At 36.0% G+C, this 17,917-nt stretch overlaps 2 protein-coding genes across 2 annotated transcripts; both read right to left on the bottom strand.

Moving 5' to 3' along the window:
- Window positions 1–237: 237 nt before the first annotated feature.
- LOC136801442 (uncharacterized) lies at window positions 238–6,946 on the bottom strand. Its single transcript, XM_067058080.1, has 6 exons — window positions 6,784–6,946; window positions 6,373–6,528; window positions 4,753–5,177; window positions 2,102–3,393; window positions 1,737–1,872; window positions 238–1,377 (listed from the first exon to the last, which is right to left on the bottom strand). Exons 1-6 carry the CDS (start codon window positions 6,902–6,904, stop codon window positions 913–915), a joined length of 2,595 nt encoding a protein of 864 aa, XP_066914181.1. The 5' UTR covers window positions 6,905–6,946; the 3' UTR covers window positions 238–912.
- A 958-nt stretch (window positions 6,947–7,904) lies between these two features.
- On the bottom strand, window positions 7,905–17,704 carry LOC136801441 (coiled-coil domain-containing protein 137-like). The gene is made up of 6 exons (XM_067058079.1): window positions 17,582–17,704; window positions 15,882–16,030; window positions 14,825–14,996; window positions 14,057–14,151; window positions 9,236–9,309; window positions 7,905–8,364 (listed from the first exon to the last, which is right to left on the bottom strand). Exons 1-6 carry the CDS (start codon window positions 17,671–17,673, stop codon window positions 8,146–8,148), a joined length of 801 nt encoding a protein of 266 aa, XP_066914180.1. The 5' UTR covers window positions 17,674–17,704; the 3' UTR covers window positions 7,905–8,145.
- Window positions 17,705–17,917: the final 213 nt, after the last annotated feature.

Raw genomic sequence — 17,917 nt, 5'->3', positions numbered from 1 at the left:
GACCCCCTCCCACTGGAAAAATTTAGTCCCCAGTTGAAAAATATACTAAATTTTTTATCCCCGTTTGAACATAACTCAGCTGGAAATAATCAAATAAACAAATCCTCACTGCAAAAATTGTGCAATTTCTTCCAACCCGACTGGATATTTCACACATTCACACTGGATGAAAAAATTCTGCCGGATCTATGAGAAGGGGGTGTGATAATGGTTGCTCCAAGCACTTGAGCAAGTCTATTCACTTCATAACATATAATGTATCAAAATATTCTCCCCTTTATTAATCTATAAGAAATTTGTGAAAAACAAAAAAAAGACTTTATAAAATAAATGTTTGCAACAAAAATGATATCAAAATGGTCTATAAAAATCTCATATTTTACATAAATTATCGAATTATATTAACACAATTATTTTCAAAAATTTACATTTAAATTAGAATACTCAGAAAGACTTCTTTAAAATATACCTAACTCCCTCCGGGTCATTGGAGTTTTGGAGCGTTGTAAGCAAGGAAGAGATTTGCCCGCGGGAATATCGACAAAGAGCCTAAAATCAGCTACAAATAAATATCCCTGAAAAAAGGAATTTTCAAAAATAGAAATTGGGGTTTTAGGCCGAAAATCTCATTTAGTTTTTATTTCGCAAATCAGCAACCTAATTCATGATATGCACCACTGCAATAACTTCACGAAATTATGAAACTTTTTTGTTTTTGTTCCACCCAATACGTCACTTTTTTTATTGTTTACGTGACGTATTTGGTGGAAAAGTTTAAAAGTTCCCGGAAGACTCTCCAGTGGTGCATATATCATGAATATGATGGGTAATGTGATATAATGAATTTCATGACACAACTTCGCGAAACAACGTCACCAAAATTAATCCGACATAAAAAGAAGGCGGAAGGAATCAATCTTCCAATAATTTTTCAAAGAGCGACTTCATGTCACCAACACACAAATCCTTTTCGTGTTTCACAAAAATTCCGCACCGCGAGGATGCTTCAAAACCAGCCTGTTGTTGATACATGTTCCAAAACTCCGCCATTTTGAAGGTGTCAGGTAATAGCGTACTTAATCGAGTAGCATAGCAACCGAGCAGCTTTTTTCCTAGTAAGTAAGCGAGCATTTGGAAAAACATGGATGTATGTTGAATAGGGTCTTCATTGCTTTGTGAATCTGAACACTTGTTCTGCAATAGGTGGAAAGCCTGCTCAACTATATCATGCTGTAGATATACATCAAAAGCTTCTTCTGATGGCAACTTTTGAACGAGTTGGCAAAACACTTGCATCCTCATTTCCTGGTTAACACTCTTGTTTTCATCTTCAGTTAGGGTGAAGGTGTTCCAAAGACGTCGAATGAATTTCTCAAACTATGGAAAATGAATTTATGCATGAATGAATGAAGAAACGAGTAAATAGTTCTATTTATACAGAGACGATTAATTTGTCTGAGACGAGCAATTTAGAAAATGAGCATTATGGAGGAGTGTACTTTCCATTCATGTATCAATAAATAGGATCTCCTCCACAGATCACATTTTACAAACTACTCGTCTCAGACGATTTTTCCGTCTCAGTATAAATGGAACTAATAAATGAAAGGATTGATGCCAATATTGAATTTATATTAATTCAAGAGCTAAAGAATATTACATGGACTGTATATTCGTTGTCTATCCATTTATGGCGATTGAAATTTACTAAGCACACCGAAGAAGTTATGGTTTACCTTGAAGACAATTGGAAACAGTTTTTCTCTATTCTCTTCCACAAATGTTTCTAAGCTCTTTAAGAGAATGACAATTTTGCCAGGATTGTGTTGCCAAAGATGTGAAATGATACGGCGTGCAAGCCTACATTGGTCACTACCAACGAAAAAATAAATACAAATTAGTCAATAGTCTCTATAATTCGTGTCTCTGTAATTCGATATCTTAGTTATTAGTAGTAGAATCTTTTAGAAGACTATCTTTCCAGGGTGAAATTAGTCTAAATTGAGGATAAAAGCACAGGTGGTATAAGGAGCACGGATCCGTTAGTTGATGCCAATCAGCCAAGGGTAAAGTAAACACCCCTTATAAATAAACATCTTACCTGACAAAGGTTTTCCAGATCTCCAATGTCAACCGCTCGTTATTCTCATCTCCAACGTCACCAGTCATCATCAGATTCAATACAAACTCCACAAAACCATTTGCATCCAAATCCATGACCAAACACAAATGTTTATCCAATACACGGCAATGATACTGTGGTGATGTCAACAAACTTTCCAAGGACTTCAACTCCTCTGTCATGTTGATTGGCTTCTTCTGGTGAACCATCTTGGTTGTGGTGATGTTTGGCTTACTATCGGTGAAAAAGGCTTTAATTTTGTCTTCAGTTGACACGTACTGTGTCAGCAATGTCAAAATACGCTTATCTAGTTTCTTCGTGCTTGAGTGTTGGAGTAATGTCCGAATGCGCTCTGTTAACTTCTTTTTGATACTATACGGGAATGATTTGTTTCCAAAAACAGCTAACAGTAAAACAGGATCTTTGATCACATCGACCAGATAAAAGATTTCAGAAAGATCTATGACCTCGTCCTCATTTTCATGTAACTCTTTGAGACGTGTTGCAAGTGAGATAGCTGTTTCAGCAGAGAAATTCCGGAGCTGCCACATATGAAGGATGTTGAAAAGCGATCGCATTGGAAAATCTTCACTCCGAGAAACACCCTGTTTAATTCGCAATTTCCTGGATCTGTTATTCACCCTCTTGTGTTCCGAATCAAACACATCGAGCGCAAAGTCCGGATCCGTGACTTTACCGGAATCCACCATAGACTTGTTATCCGGTACATCCTCATTTAACACTTGGTGTTGCTTGGCTAAGATCTCTTTCAACTGCTCAACGATCGGTTTGGGACGGATATTCCAAATTCCGGACCGATTCCAAACGCCAGCTGCCGGATAGTTTCCTTTCCGTATCCAAATCAAAGGAGCACCAGACCTGAAAGTTTGTGTTTTCCATAGAAACAAACCACCTTGGTTTTCGTAAATATTGACCGTGCCGTCTGACATTAAAAGTAGTAACATTCGTTGGAGTGGATAGAATTTGGAGATTTGTTTTGCAAAATTATCTTTCCCCTCTGAAGGTTCTTCAAGAGTACACAACAAAGAACATTCAACACCATACTTGGAAACATAGATGGAATAGACATTCAAATCATTTTGTAACACAACAAGTTCTTTGGACGTGGGATGAGTGGCTTGTAATAAGATTTTACTCTCGAAGTTTGTTCGGTTGATCCAGAGGTAGAGACAATCGCGTACAATGGTTTGATAATCACTTGTGGTAGCGATGTGATGATGGTTATTGAATTCATCACCCCACATTCGAACCTTGTGAACGAAAGAAGAAATAAAGTTCGATGCTAGGTAAGCTAGAGTATGTTCCGAAAATACCAGCAGTCCGTATTTTTCTAAACACTCCTCTCTAGGAGAAAATGAAAAATAATAACTCGTTGGGAAGATAATTTTAAGCAGATTGATATATGGGTTATTTTTGACAATTTTATATATATTTGAAATCATTCGAGGTGTCTGTCAGAAAAGTATACAATACTGTACAATAAGATATTTTGATCACGTAGAAGAAATCTTCAACTTTTTTCATCTTCAAATTTTTAAACTACTCTCAAAGTTTAAATATCTTTCGAGGTATAGCTTTCAATTATACTTATAAGTTTCTTTCCTCAAGTGCTTTTCTCAAACAAGTACGAAATGTCAGTCTTTATTATACTCACACTAGACGATGTTATCGTTCGTTACAATGATAGTAAAGGCGGGAAAATATGGCGGTATGGCGTTATGGCGGTATACGGGAAAAAAATCGGCGGTAGAGTTTCGAAGAAAGACTGGCAAACTCTACCGGCTGTAAACTCTTTTCGGCAAAAAAGCTCGTTTGCGAATTTTCTTCGGCTTTGGGCTTATTTCTTAGATAGTGATTTGTCTTATACTATAGCATAGTCTATACTCGCACTTCTTCATAAGTATCAAAGGCGTCTTTAAAAAGAGGCATTAAATCGGTCGGTAACTAATACAATTTCAAAACACTTATCACTTCAATAGTTGCAAAAGTGAATTTCCTGACAAAGAACTATATAGAAGTTTTTCAGGTTTTGTCAAGTTTCCTAATTTCCGCTATTATGGAAGCAAACGTTCGAATCTGTAGAGGCGATCCCTCATGCAAATCAAATGTTTGCTTCCATAATGGCGGAAGTTAGGTTACTTTAATAACAAAACATGAAGACTTCTATACAATTCTTATCATAGAAAAACAAACTTAATCATCTCCTTGAGGAATGGGAAAATCGTCCTTATCTTGGAAGTGTCCGTATTTTCGAAGTATCTGCGTTATTAAAAAGTGAGGTGTTTGTCCATTCTTAGCCCGGGGGTCACTTATTGCTTTTTGATATACTGGATGGCCGATCCATAATAAGCGTTATGCGAGTGTAAAGCTTCATCAACTTGCAGTGCATACAAAGTCATGAAAATAATCCAAAGGAAAATCCTTGATTACTGGGCTTAGGTTTTAGTTTGGATTTTGTTAAGATAACGCTGAAAACACCATGCGACCAATTTACAATCAAATTCTATTACTAGAAAACAGATTGAACACAGAGCCAGCCTCTGTGAAAAAGACAGCTCTATGTCGATCTTCCAAGCTTTTAGCAAAGAGAAAAAATGGAGAAAACTTACCGTGATTAGGCCATCCTTTGCAGACCAAAATAAAAACAAACCCAACGTTTTATTAGATACAGGAATGAAAGTGTAATGTCCATGTGATAATGAGTAAATATTCATGGGTAGACAGTTATGTAACACAGCTCTTGTCTCTTCGAACGTTACGTCCGCATCTTCATTAAAATTGATGCTGACTTTGCAAATACAGAATTGAGTCGTGGATCTCCTTTCACACCACAGTAGCGTTTCATTGTCGTAGACGTATGAGATGATTTGCGAATCACGACTTTTGAATAACCAAAATTCGGTCTGTAATTTATACCATTCATATTCGGGTCTGCGAAATGTCCACGCAATGACTTGTCCGTTTTTGAGTAGAATGAATAAATATTCTGTCCGGTGTGATACGGTGTGGAAGACATCGACAACGCCTGTGCTCTCTGGAACATAGATCCAAAGTAAAAATATCATTGAAAAACACACATCTCTGAGTATGAATAAGTACACAGTAGCCTAGACAGGAGGGGCGCAAAATTTGTGCAAGAGAGCAGATTTTTATGCCATTGTAGTTACCGTCAGCTGCACTAACTTGGGACTATCTGACGAAACATGGGACGGCAATTCGACCACCATTTCACCGAACCTCCAAAGTCATTTTATTTGAGTTAATGAACGACGTATTTAAAAATACACGATTTCTCTTTCGATTTTACAGTAAATGAAAATACAGTCCCATGTTTCGACCAATCGTCTCAAGTTAGAGCAGTTGACGGTATCTTTTTATATTATGAATAGATAATAACAGTGTCATAAAATATACTCTCCTACACAAATTTTGCGCCCCTTGACAACGCTATTGTGAATTATTCTGAAAATAACAGCTCTGTCGTAGCCGAAAGCTCGTATTTAACATTTTTGTAAGGGAAAATTAAATGGATCTGAGCAAAACCTCCAAAAGTTCTTTGCTTAGTTTTTTAGAGTTGATATTCAGGCTACAAAATTTGACTTTGGCAAGAAAAAAAAGAATTTCAACGTGAGAAGCGTGTAAGATTCAAACTATAATACAGTATCTTGATTTCGGAAATACTTAGCAAAAATAATTAACAGTTTGTTTTAATCAAGGCATGGGAAAACGTAATTTATGAGCAGATCTCAAGGCTCATCTTCCGGTTAAAACGCTCGGAGTTGAGCAATTATTCAGTAGATCGTCTGCTTTCTTTCCAAAGTTATAGAACGTACTCTTTAAATAAACGCCCTCCCGCTTGTTAATTTTTCGAAAATTTACTAACCCCCCCCCCGGACCTTATTAGCCTACCCCCGTATATTATTTTTTAAGAATTTTTTCATCTTTGTAAGAGAAGGTTTCTAATTTTGCACTAAATAGCCTGATTTTAGCCTATATTCACCTTATTTTTGGGTACCCCAGTTTATTAAAATTTTGAAAATTTTCCAACACCCCCGTTTAACCTAAGAGTAATGGGTTGGAAAACAGACACGGTCTCCTATTGCTTTAGGTAGGTAATACATCCTTTATTCGGAAGTTTATCGGGGCTTGAATCACGAGATTTACGTTTGGTTACGTTTCGAGAGATTCTTCTGTACCACTGTTTTGTATTAATACTAAAACATTCTTACCGTTCTCCATAAGTTTAAAAACGTTGTGTTTATTCGAAGCAGCCAGTCTCGGTACTTGGTCATAAGCTGAAATTTCCTCTTTACCACGGATTGAAACTAGCGTTATTAAATGGCTTGGTAAAACCCAAACACGTTTGATTGGAAAGTCTTGTGTTCCTGTGAAAGGAAACACAGAAGAAATTAATTCCACAATAGTGGAAGATGTAGTTAACAATGAATCACTTCGTAAAGAACTGACAAAAGGTTATTTATAGCAAAGAATTGACCGATAGTAAAAGAGCATTTTAAAAGAAGTAAAGACATTTCTTGAAAAGAAACACTGAGGGAAGCAATTTTCTTTAAGAGGTAGTCTATAATGCCAATTAAGGAATATAACATGAATATAACATGAGCAATGAGTTTGTGAGATACCTATGAGAGTTTTTGAGCTTGTACTTTTTTTTCTTGTTCGTGGGCGGTCAAACATTTTGAAGAGGTTTTCACTCCCTTTCAAATTCACCATTACATCTTGCATTGAAACTATACTGAACATCTTTAATGTCTTTATTTTGTCTTTTTTATTATTATTTCATTGTTTTCTAAAAGAAAAGTTAAAATGACAAAGTTTTATCTATCTACTGTAGCAAACCGAGAGACGTCAAAGAGAGTATTTTTTCCAAAAATGCGCTAATATGGTTGGTATTTTTCCCTTAAAAATTCAATGAATTCTTGTCATAATTTATTACATATTACATATGAGGTTGATACTGTATTATTCTTAAATTTACCATTTTCGTGTCTGTCCCTGTAAAAAGTTGACTTCACCTCGCCCCTCCTTCCTTTACACATTAGCGAGTTTATGTATTTGCACTTTTGAGGACGGTAGAGTGACTTAAGCGATTTGGAAAAACCCGCAATTCCGCCCCGCAAAATCGAGGACGGTAAAAGTGCTGATTTACCGTCGTCCTCGGCTGGTTAGGATCTAGTCAAATTAGAACCTTACCGTCTCCGTCGCTGAAAAGCACACATACATAAACTCGGTAATGAAAAGCATTATGGTAAATTAATTTCCCGAATCCATTCAAATACCCTACTAAAAATCCCTTCATAAAATAATATACAAAATTTCCAAAACATACAAATCTTCTTTACGTGGTCAAAACAAAGTTTCTTGTCTCAGGCGGAAAATGTACCACCTTACGTAAAAAACATATATTTTTCAAATTGTGTAAAATTTTGCGTCATTTCGATACTGAAGAGCCTCTATTATATACTTTGCTGGGAAGTGGATTCGTCTGAGACGGAAGAAGTTTGTTCACTGTCTATAAAAGCAATCATCAAAATACTAGCTGTCAAAACTTTCGTTCAACTTCAGAGAACATGAAACAGGTAATGACTTTCTCAGCGGCATGGAAAAGATGATCAATCAAATACCGTAAGTTGGTCTGATGTCAACATCCCCCATCTAATTCCGACACCCTTTTTAGGAATTTCGACCTAACTCTGAAGAAGGGTGACGGAATTAGAAGAGGGGTGTCGATACTAGAACAACTTTAAGGTAGGGATCATTCTCAAAAATGCCAAAAAGTTGAACCAATGTCCCCGATCCATCTTCACATCTAAATTCACCGAATCTTGACATTGAAGTCTTCTCATAATGAGAAAATATACCTATGTTATCGAAATCCTGCTTCGAGCGTAAATTACTTTTTCTTCCACTCTTTTTTCTGGAAGCCGAGAGTCGGCAACCTACGGTTTTATAGCATTTCTTTCTTACATACAAGACTCGGCTTTTCAAGTGTTTTTCATCTCTCTTCGTTTTTTGGCTAACCGATAAGCATCGATTGCTTTTTGTCTTTCGTTATCAAAAGAGGCTTTCTCCTTCTCGTTCATTTCACGTCGTCGTTTTTTAGTCGTTGTTTTTGATGAGGTGTCGGATTTGGTCGGCGGTTCTTTTTCGTCATTATCGGCTTTGTTAAATAACGAATGAAGTTGTAATGTTTTTGGTTGAGTCTGGAAAGAAAATATCGCATCGGGAAAAAGTTTAAAAGAGGAATATAACTACAGAAACGTCACTTTCACTACACAATACAAACTAGACGTAATTCCTTTTCAATTTCAAAAATAGATGTACGCCCTCCCAGTTCAGCCATCAACGACTGTCAGCAGAAAAAGAAGACCTTAAAATTTAAAAAAGGGAAATGAAAAAAATATTTGCTGTAGAGTCACGGTAATTAAGTTTAAAGCCCCGAAAGAGCTAGAGTAGAAACTTTTGGATGGGAAATAGCCCGGGGTCCACTTGAAGCTTTTTAATAGACTGGATGGCGCGATTAAGTGGCCCGGTAGTATAAGGTAATATGCTTTTGCTTAGGCGGACTGTAAAACAGTCCACCAGATTTTTGTTGTTTTTGAAAGGTAAAAACAGTAGAAAGCAATGTTTTTATTTGAGAATAAGAGATTGCAAATCTGTTATTGATGTTTGTTTCTCATTTTTGATTACATCTTTCAACTCCAAATAGTTTTTTTGTTATTTGGATTTTAAAATGGCGACCTCGCCAAATGCTTCTAGTCTACTTCACTGGACTCAGCGTCATCAAAAATTATCAAAAAGCAAAGTTCAGTCTAGATGGGAAATGAAGCTACTTAATTTCCCATCCAGAACGCCCGCGCGTGGCTTTCACACAAACATCGAATTGAAAGTAAAATCTATCGCTAGATTTCAAATACTGCAGTCCTCAAAAACAAAGGAACCACTACAAGATACAATCCATCGTCATGATTGCGGCGCGTTCTGGATGGGAAATAAGTGCTTTCACTTTTTCTTGACTGAGAACGGAAGAGATTCTACTCTATGGTCATGGTGTCCAAACGGGGTCTGACTGACCTTCAATGAGGCTTTTCGTGGTGCTGAAGTGATGGTTGGAGGTTCATCAACTCGCTCGCCGAATTTCACTTTATCTGAAAAAGAAAGACCATAAAAAAACAAAAAGATTCATGGATACAAAATCGGGGAAAAGCTAGTAGAACGACACTTCTTTTCTTGAACATTTCTAGCAAGCTAATAAATGATGCTAGGACTCTATTAGAAAATCTTCCCTTTTTTATATTCAATTTTTAACATCATTTTCAAAGTTTTCCTCAATTTTATGCGGAATTAGCAGTAGGTTCGTCTTGCAATTCCAGCATTAATAACACGCAAGTGTAATTTGTCGTTCTTTTAAATCACGTTGTTAATTCCCGTGATAAACAATGAGAAATTATTAAAAACAAGCTAGATGCTGAATGGACCTACCTGATGATGAAAGTTAGATAGCAATGCGAGGAGAAAAAAATCAGTCAGAAAATATATCGTTTAGCGAAAATGCATAACGCAATAAATTCATCATTGATTGTTGATGGGGGGAGAGGGAAGGGTTGTAGGGTAAAATTAATAGAAAGTTCTGGTCGCAAAAATCAGTTTTATTGACAATTGAATCATGCTTGATTGTGAGCATTGTTATCAATAATGTTTTTGTGTGAAGAACATAGAAATACAAGGAAAACATATAATGAAAATCTGCAAAGACGGCGATTTCCGGCATTTTCAACCGGGAAAATTTTTTTCTCAAAAATCGAACTCGGCCATGTTTTGAGCATTGCAAATACGCATCTTTCTACAAAAAATCAGAAAAAGCTAAAGATGAAAATTCGAGAAAATGTAAAAAAAAACGGTTTTCCGGCATATTTCTGGCATTTTCAGCCGGGAAAAAATATTTTTCGAAAATCGGGCTCCGTCACATTTTAGGTATTGTCATTTTGCATGTGCAAAATTTCATGAAAAAAATATAAAGTACAGCTCGAGAAATTCAAGAAATACCGTTTTTCCGGCGAAAATAGGCTGTTCCGGCGATTTTTAGAAAGTTCCGGCTTCAAAAATCACTTTTATTGACAATTAAACCATGCTTGATGGTGGGCATTGCTATCAATAATGTTTTTGTGTGAAAAAACAACGAAATATAAGGAAAAAGTCCGATGAAAATCTGCAAAAACGGCGATTTCCGGGATATTTCCGGCATTTTCAGCCGGAATAGAATTTTTCTCAAAAATCGGACTAGGCCATGTTTTAGACATTGTTAATACGCATCTTTGTGCAAAAAATCAGAAAAAACTAATGATGAAATCTCGAGAAAATGCCAAAAAAACGGTTTTTCCGGCATATTTCCGGCATTTTCGGCCGGAAAAGTACGTTAATTGAAAATCAGTCTCTGTCATATTTTAGGTATTGCCATTTTGCATCAGTGTGCAAAATTTCATGAAAAAATATAAAGTACAGCTCGAGAAATTCAAGAAATACCGTTTTCCGGCGAAAATAGGCTGTTCCGGCGATTTTTAGAAAGTTCCGGCTTCAAAAATCACTTTTATTGACAATTAAACCATGCTTGATGGTGGGCATTGCTACAAATAATGTTTTTGTGTGAAAAAACAACGAAATATAAGGAAAAAGTCCAATGAAAATCTGCAAAAACGGCGATTTCCGGGATATTTCCGGCATTTTCAGCCGGAATAGAATTTTTCTCAAAAATCGGACTCGGCCATGTTTTAGGCATTGCTAATACGCATCTTTGTGCAAAAAATCAGAAAAAACTAATGATGAAATCTCGAGAAAATGCCAAAAAACCGGTTTTTCCGGCATATTTCCGGCATTTTCGGCCGGAAATGAATTTTTTTCGAAAATCGGGCTCCGTCACATTTTGGGCATTACCATTTTGCATCTTTGTGCCAAAAATTAGGAAAAACTAATGAGCCAATCCCGAGAAAAGCTAGTAACGAACGGACGAACGGACGAACGAACGAACAGAGGTTAATTTATAGGACCTACAGCCCACCGGGGTAGGTCCAAAAAGGGGTGATACAGTCACTTTCGGTCGGGGTTGTGGACGGCTAAATATGAAATTTGTCGTTCTTTTTTATCGTTCCTTATGAAATTTGTCGTTCTTTTTGTCTGTTTTTAGTAGTGCAGGATAGATAGACCCCCTTTTAGCACCCGTCATGCATTACCCGTACACCGCTGTGGATACAGCAGACACAAAAAATAAAAGTGTTATCATTATTCTCGTCACTTATTCTATCAATTTTCCTCTAAATTGGTACTAGTTATCGCATGACTTCGAGTGCAATACGAGAAATATTTTACGAGTTCCGAGATTTTTCCGTAATATTTTTCCGAGCCTTTAGGCGAGGAAAAATATCGGTAAAATCTCGGAACGAGTAAAATATCGAGTATTGCACGAGAAGTCATGTGATAACTAATTTATTGTCGACTCAAAAAAATTGTCCTGATATAAATTTATTTTTGTTTTTATTTTAAAACTTACTTCCGCCTTGCTTCTTTCTTCTGTGTAGTTTCGAATGTTTTTATTCGAAAATCTAATTCGAACGTTAGATTCGAACATTAAAACATTCGATATGTTCCCGCCGAAAATATTGACACGAAAACAAATTAAACATAGAAGCATTTTTGATCATTTTCGATCCAGAAGTTTTGTTTTGAAGAGTTGCAGATTTTTCAGAGATGTATTTGAAAGTTTCTAGATTGATAATTCAAAATGCAGATGGTGTACTTTCGATAGAGAAGAAACCCTTCATCATTGGATTAATCAGATTGATAACATTCAGTCTTTTTCTATGTTTTTGTTTTGATGCATGGAAAAGAATAGCACAGGAAAGGAGTTCCATGATGGAAATGTATGCTTGTAATAATGGTTAAAGAACAACATTTTTTCAAGAGCAAAACAATTTGGATACTTTCTTGATTATCGTCAAGCTTTAAATGTTTCGAATTTTAGAAGGAAGATGTAATGATTGTTGAGTTGAAAATTCAAACAAGGACGTACCTCGTCGAGAACGAGAATTAGGAGAGAACTTTTATAAAAATCACTCGTCATTTGGTTTAATACAAGACATTTCACTTCCCTTGCTATGTTATGAGAAATCTTATTGGCAAACATTCAAGAATCTCAAGTTTTTTTGTATACATTGATAAAAAACTGTTTGGTTATTACACGGACGAATTTTATACCAAAAGCTGAAAAAGTTTAGGTGGTCTCAAGCAGTTTTATAATTTCTTATAGTTCATCAGATTTGATTTTAGTGTCTTTTATGGAAGTACTCCAAAGTAAAAGTTAATCTGAAAATATATTTGTTGCGTTTTTCCCTTTGACTCCCAAGTTAGTTTCTCCGAAAGTCAGTTCTTTTCTAGCCAGTACCTTCCCACAAACCAAATTGTTTCTTTGTCAGGGGGGGGTCAACATTTATAATACCAACCCATAGCCCAAAAACCTGACTTTTGACCTTTTGAGCTAAGTTAACACCACCACCCCAAAATTGGTATCGATACCAACTTGAAAAATCGTAATTTTCAGAAAAAGGGGGACCCACCCCCTTATTTTGGTATCGATACCAACTTGAAAATCATAATTTTCAGAAAAAGGGGGGACCCACCCCCTTAATTTGGTATCGATACCAACATGACTTTTTGAATTTGACAAAATATCATGGGACCCACCCCCTAATTTAGTACCAATACCAATCTGACAAATTTGAGTTTAAAGCTGTTTAAAGGGGACCCACCCCCTCCCACACAAACAGGGTACTAAGAGAAACTTCAAAAAAACTCATTTTTGAAATACTCTTTCTTCAACACAACACAAAAAATGTCATATGCTAAAATAGAAAATGACTGAAAACTGACAATATGATAAAAACAAACCCAATGAAGCTAGCAAAATCAATCTGAATCAATATTATCTGAATATAATTGATGTGCAAAAACTAGGAGAAGCTATTATTAGTACATAATTTTAGAACAGAATAGATTCATTACCAAATGCTATCACAGAAAAAATGTTTTTGCTTCAGGCTTGATCAAAAATAAAACTTGAAAATATCGAAAAAGTCCAAAATAAACAAACTTCAAAGTCATTTATACTTATTACTCATTTACAGTCATTATACTCGAAAGCTAAAACAAATCCAATTGAAACCTGTTTACACTGATATGTACCCCGGGGTATTTTCTAGCTATAAGGGCAAAATTAGGAAAGTTTTGCTGTCATTTTGATATGGATACCAACTTTCTGAATCATATTATTTAAAAAAAGGGGTACCCACCCCCTATTTTGGTATCAATACCAACTGAGGATAACTCTTTTTTTCTAAAAAAAGGGGGACCCACCCCCATCAATACCAACTTGACTTTTCAGACTTTTAAAGGAAAAAAAGACACCACCACCCGGCTATGGGTCTGGTATCTGGATGTTGACCCCCCCCTGTCTTTGTTTTATCGAGATAAAAAAGCGGTTTTCGTCTAACAGGCTAGTTCTTTTCCTGTTTTCGGCATTTTTTGTTTTGATTTTTCTCCCGCCGCTTACCCAGTCCCCCAAAAGTCAACGCGGTCATATTTCCATACTAGAGAAATATGAAATATCGCAAATATCTCGATGCTCTCGACCAATCAAAACGCTGATATTTTGTTGGGTCGGCAATAAGTGCGGATAGACTATGGGTGCCAACGATATTTAAAATAATTTGTTTCCTTTCATTATTAGGAAAGCACCTCCGAAAATGATTTCTAAACGTCCGTGTTTTTTAAATTATAGGAATGCCAGAATCATAACAAGTACAGAATTATTTATTAAGGAGCTTTATATAAGAACATATATTTTACCACTCAAGGAGGAGAAATCTTTCATCCCATCACTAGATGTTTGGTTGACTTGTTTTCCTTTGTTCTTACGTTTCTCGTCTCGCGCCTTCAAATGCCTGAAAACGAAAATCAGCGAAAGAATTTAGAAGGAAACGCAAAACAAACTATTCTGAAAAAAAAATACAACGAACAAATTTCTCAATCCCTTCAAAAGATACATTAATCTATACTTTAATCGGATTAATTTTCGCAAGATGTTACCTGTTTTTCGCGAAAATAAATCTCGCAAAAAACACCAAATTTTTTTCAAACAGACTTTCCGCATACCATACACTGGCAATTTATATTTTTGACGATAATTTTTTTCCAACTCTTATTTGGCTGATTTGCGAAATTAAATCCAAGCTAAAATTTTGAAATTGCCGATTTGAGAAAATAAATCCGCGACTTTTTTGCCTCATGCAATTAATTCTTGTGAAAATTAAACTGATTAAAAACTGTTCCAAGAAAACGGCAGTCAAACCATTGGAAAGTAAAAGTAGTTTTTATCATTTTCATATTTTTAACTAATCCACATAAAAGGTATTCATTTAAGCTTTATTTTTCCCTCTCACAAGCTGTACTTCAAAAAATATGTCCATCTTTATTGGAGAAAATAAAGTTGACAAAAGATCTGACAAAGATCTTCTCAGCTGGCACACAACGTTGTTTCAACGCCCATCTAACGTTATATGGACGTTGTGAACATTAGATGGATGTTGAAACAACGTTGCAAGCCAGTAAGGTTACTCTTTTCGTTTCTTGCGGACAACTTTTTCTTCTTTGATAGCTTCAGTCATTGCATTGTGGATATTTTGATCCAGCCTTCGGAACATGTCTTTCTTTGTTTCACCAGGTTGTTGCTGACAGTTCTCAACCACTTTCGAAATCTTTTCTTTTGCTTTTCCTTTACTCTTCTTTTCTGTGTAGATAAAGTGTTGTTGTGAAAAATGTTACCTTATCTGTCCCTTTTACGTAGGCCCTTGAGCGCCGTCGCAAGGGATCGGACTCAAATAAGTGCCAAGCCAGAAAAAAAAAACAATTCAGCTTTGGCGTAATAAGGGATGTCGCAAAAGGGACCTGCGTAGAAAGGGCTGATAAGGTATGTAAAGAAATAAGCATTGAAAAAATTTGTACCCCCCTATGTTGAAGTGACCCCCTGGATTTTTTTCCCGATTTTCAGGACTCGCTTGGATTTTTTTCTCATTTTTGGACCACCCTGGATTTTCCACCTCGTTTTTAAGACCACCCTGGATTTTTTATTTTTCAGACCACTCTTGACGTCACACCTCCTCAACATAGGCGGAATAGACTATTTTTGGAATAGCCCATTCCTTGATTTGGCGGATGGCGGAAAAAGTTTTTTAGAGAGGATTAATTTAGCAAATGGCTTGAAAAAAGATAGTGGGAATTTTATTTTGCAGTTTTGGGATATTTAACAAATATTAACAAAAATCCAACAAATTTTCTTCTCTCGAGTTTGAAACATACAAATACAACCCAAGACTTCTATTTGTGCTATTTTCCTGTTCTTTTCTGTGGAAATTCATCGCAGAAACATTTTTGAGATTTTTGGCAAAAATTGAGATTTTTTATTTAATGTAGATTATTAAAATTTGACATATGCTAAGGAAGAGGACACTGTTACCCCTAATAGTGATTTCTAAAATGAGCGCCTGAGGTCCGCATTTAATTTGCAAGGTGTTGGGCTTCCTAGAGTGTGGCGCTTTTCTTTATTCAAAATACATACTTCTAAAAAAAAAATTCAAAACAAAAATTACTAAAAAAGCATTTTTTTATACCAAACCTGTCACTGAAGAAACACTTTTTTTCTTATTTTTTATGTTTTGCTTGGATGCACCTAATTCAACAAACTGTTGAAAGCGTTGAAATTCTGTTACAGAGTCTCCAAAATTGTCGTCCTTTAACTCAGCTTTGGATGGTGGTTTGTCGTACCTGGAAAGGAAAGAATCGTTCATTATCTTTACGGGTTCGAATTCATCCATGTCACAAAAAAACCATTATACATCCATGTCCATCTCAGATATATCTCATATAAAACAGTAGATAGAGCTTTTCCTACCCTCAACCCTATTTGAGGCAAAATAATTGGATGAAGTGACGTCATAATTTAGCTTGCGAGATCCTTGAAATTTTGAAGTCATTGCAGTGTCAAATAATTTTAATAGTGAAAACAAAAGGTTTCTACTGTGACCTACTTTCAGCAAAGATGGCGGACTATTTTGCTTCACATGCCGTTGCTTGGGATAAGGTAGGGTAGCTCAATCTAGTGTTTTTATATAATAAGATATGTGGTCGATCCGAGCAAAACAAAAATGGGCTTTTCTAGAAATATTAAGTGCCGATACTCCGTTGAGGATATCGGATATCCTGGATATCCAGGGTGTTAAATATCTAGAAGGAACCGGATATCCAGGGGGTAAAATGTCTTTTCAAGTAAAAAATACGATATCCAGGGGTAAGCATCTTATAAGAGATGATATCCAGGGGGTTGAGCATATTTTTCAGGGGGTGCGATACTTCGAAAAATCAATATCCTCAACAGTAAGGGTAATTTTTTTTCTGGAAAAGCCCATTGTTTGTCCAAAATTATATCAGTTTCGTATCTATCTAAATTTTGCGCTTACAACATTGATTGACACCAATCGCCGTTACATTACAAAAATGCCGGCGTAAACCAAATTTAGCATTCTTGATTCATAGTAAGGAGAAATTTGGCATAAATGATTGATACTATCGGATAGAGCATGGAATTTAATTATCTGGTACTCGATGTAGAAATTTTCTTCCGGCACGCTAAAGCTCTGAAGGTCGGGAAAATTTTAACATCTGGAACCTTTGGGTTACCATTTTTCATTTTTCTGCAAGGTTTCTCAGGCAGCCAGAGATTTTCATGCTAAATTCAGTCGGGTGCAACCGATAGTCAAGCAAAAAGTGTAAGGACAGCTAGACACGACTGTGATGCGGTACATCAAACGATGACTACTATAGGTCTCCGATGGTGATATTGACCCGCTCCTTCAGAGCTTTAGCGTGGGCGGCCGACAATACACCATCGGAATATCAGATAAGGAATTTAAGAGCTTTTTCTTTAACGTAAAAGAATTCACAAGATTTCAAACTTTGAATGAACATATAATTATATGTGTGTTCGTCATGTTGTAGTACACTTTTTTGCGCAGAATTTCATGCTTTATCCGAAAATGGTAATCATTTTCGTTGAGTTTTAATTCTAAAAATTGTCAATTATTCACTCGTTTTAGGGGTTAGGAGTTTTGCTTCTATTGTAACTTCAGTTTTTTTGAAATTAAAACTTTTACCATGACTGATTCGCGCCCTCCTCTGAAAAAAGTTACAAAATCCTATCTAATTTCGAACCAATAGCATGCCGTGGCTTCCCATGTAAGAAACTAATGGATTCTAAGGGTTGGCCCCGGGGTAAATCTTAGTTCAGATGCTTAAAACAGAGGTTATAATTATACTTACTTGTCGTTCACTTTATCTCGTGATGCATTGATGTTCTGTTTATTGAAAGGGTCGCAACTTTTCAGTTTTCTCAATCTTCTCATACGACCCATCTTTATATCTCTCTTTTTTTATTTTTCGTTAAATTCTAGTCTGAAATACGGAGTAAAAGAAATGTGAAAAGGTTAGGTTAAAGTGTATTCAGAATTCAGATACCTTTTGTGATGTGACCACATAAAAAATCCGACGGGAAACAAGCGGTAATAGCAAAAGTTGATTTAAAGGACCTCCGAGGTAGGTCCAAAAATAGGTTCAAACATTAGATAAACACAACGTCAAGACAACATGTTTAAGCCT

The sequence above is a fragment of the Clytia hemisphaerica genome, unplaced genomic scaffold (genome assembly GCF_902728285.1).
Source record: "Clytia hemisphaerica strain Z4C2 unplaced genomic scaffold, Clytia hemisphaerica genome assembly, whole genome shotgun sequence".
NCBI classification, from domain to species: Eukaryota; Metazoa; Cnidaria; class Hydrozoa; order Leptothecata; family Clytiidae; genus Clytia; species Clytia hemisphaerica.
The sequence above is the reverse complement of the archived record's forward strand: the minus strand, read 5'-3'. Positions and strand labels throughout refer to the sequence as shown.

Coding starts and splice junctions, on each gene's coding strand:
- LOC136801442 (XM_067058080.1), bottom strand. CDS start 6,904: ATGTTCAGTATAGTTTCAATGCAAGATGTAATGGTGAATTTGAAAGGG. Junction 1,873..2,101: donor ATCTGGAAAACCTTTGTCAG/GTAAGATGTTTA, acceptor TTTCGTTGGTAG/TGACCAATGTAGGCTTGCAC. Junction 1,378..1,736: donor TGTTTCCAATTGTCTTCAAG/GTAAACCATAAC, acceptor CATTTTCCATAG/TTTGAGAAATTCATTCGACG.
- LOC136801441 (XM_067058079.1), bottom strand. CDS start 17,673: ATGGGTCGTATGAGAAGATTGAGAAAACTGAAAAGTTGCGACCCTTTC. Junction 14,997..15,881: donor AAGTGTTTCTTCAGTGACAG/GTTTGGTATAAA, acceptor TTATCTACACAG/AAAAGAAGAGTAAAGGAAAA. Junction 14,152..14,824: donor GTCCGCAAGAAACGAAAAGA/GTAACCTTACTG, acceptor TTTCGTTTTCAG/GCATTTGAAGGCGCGAGACG.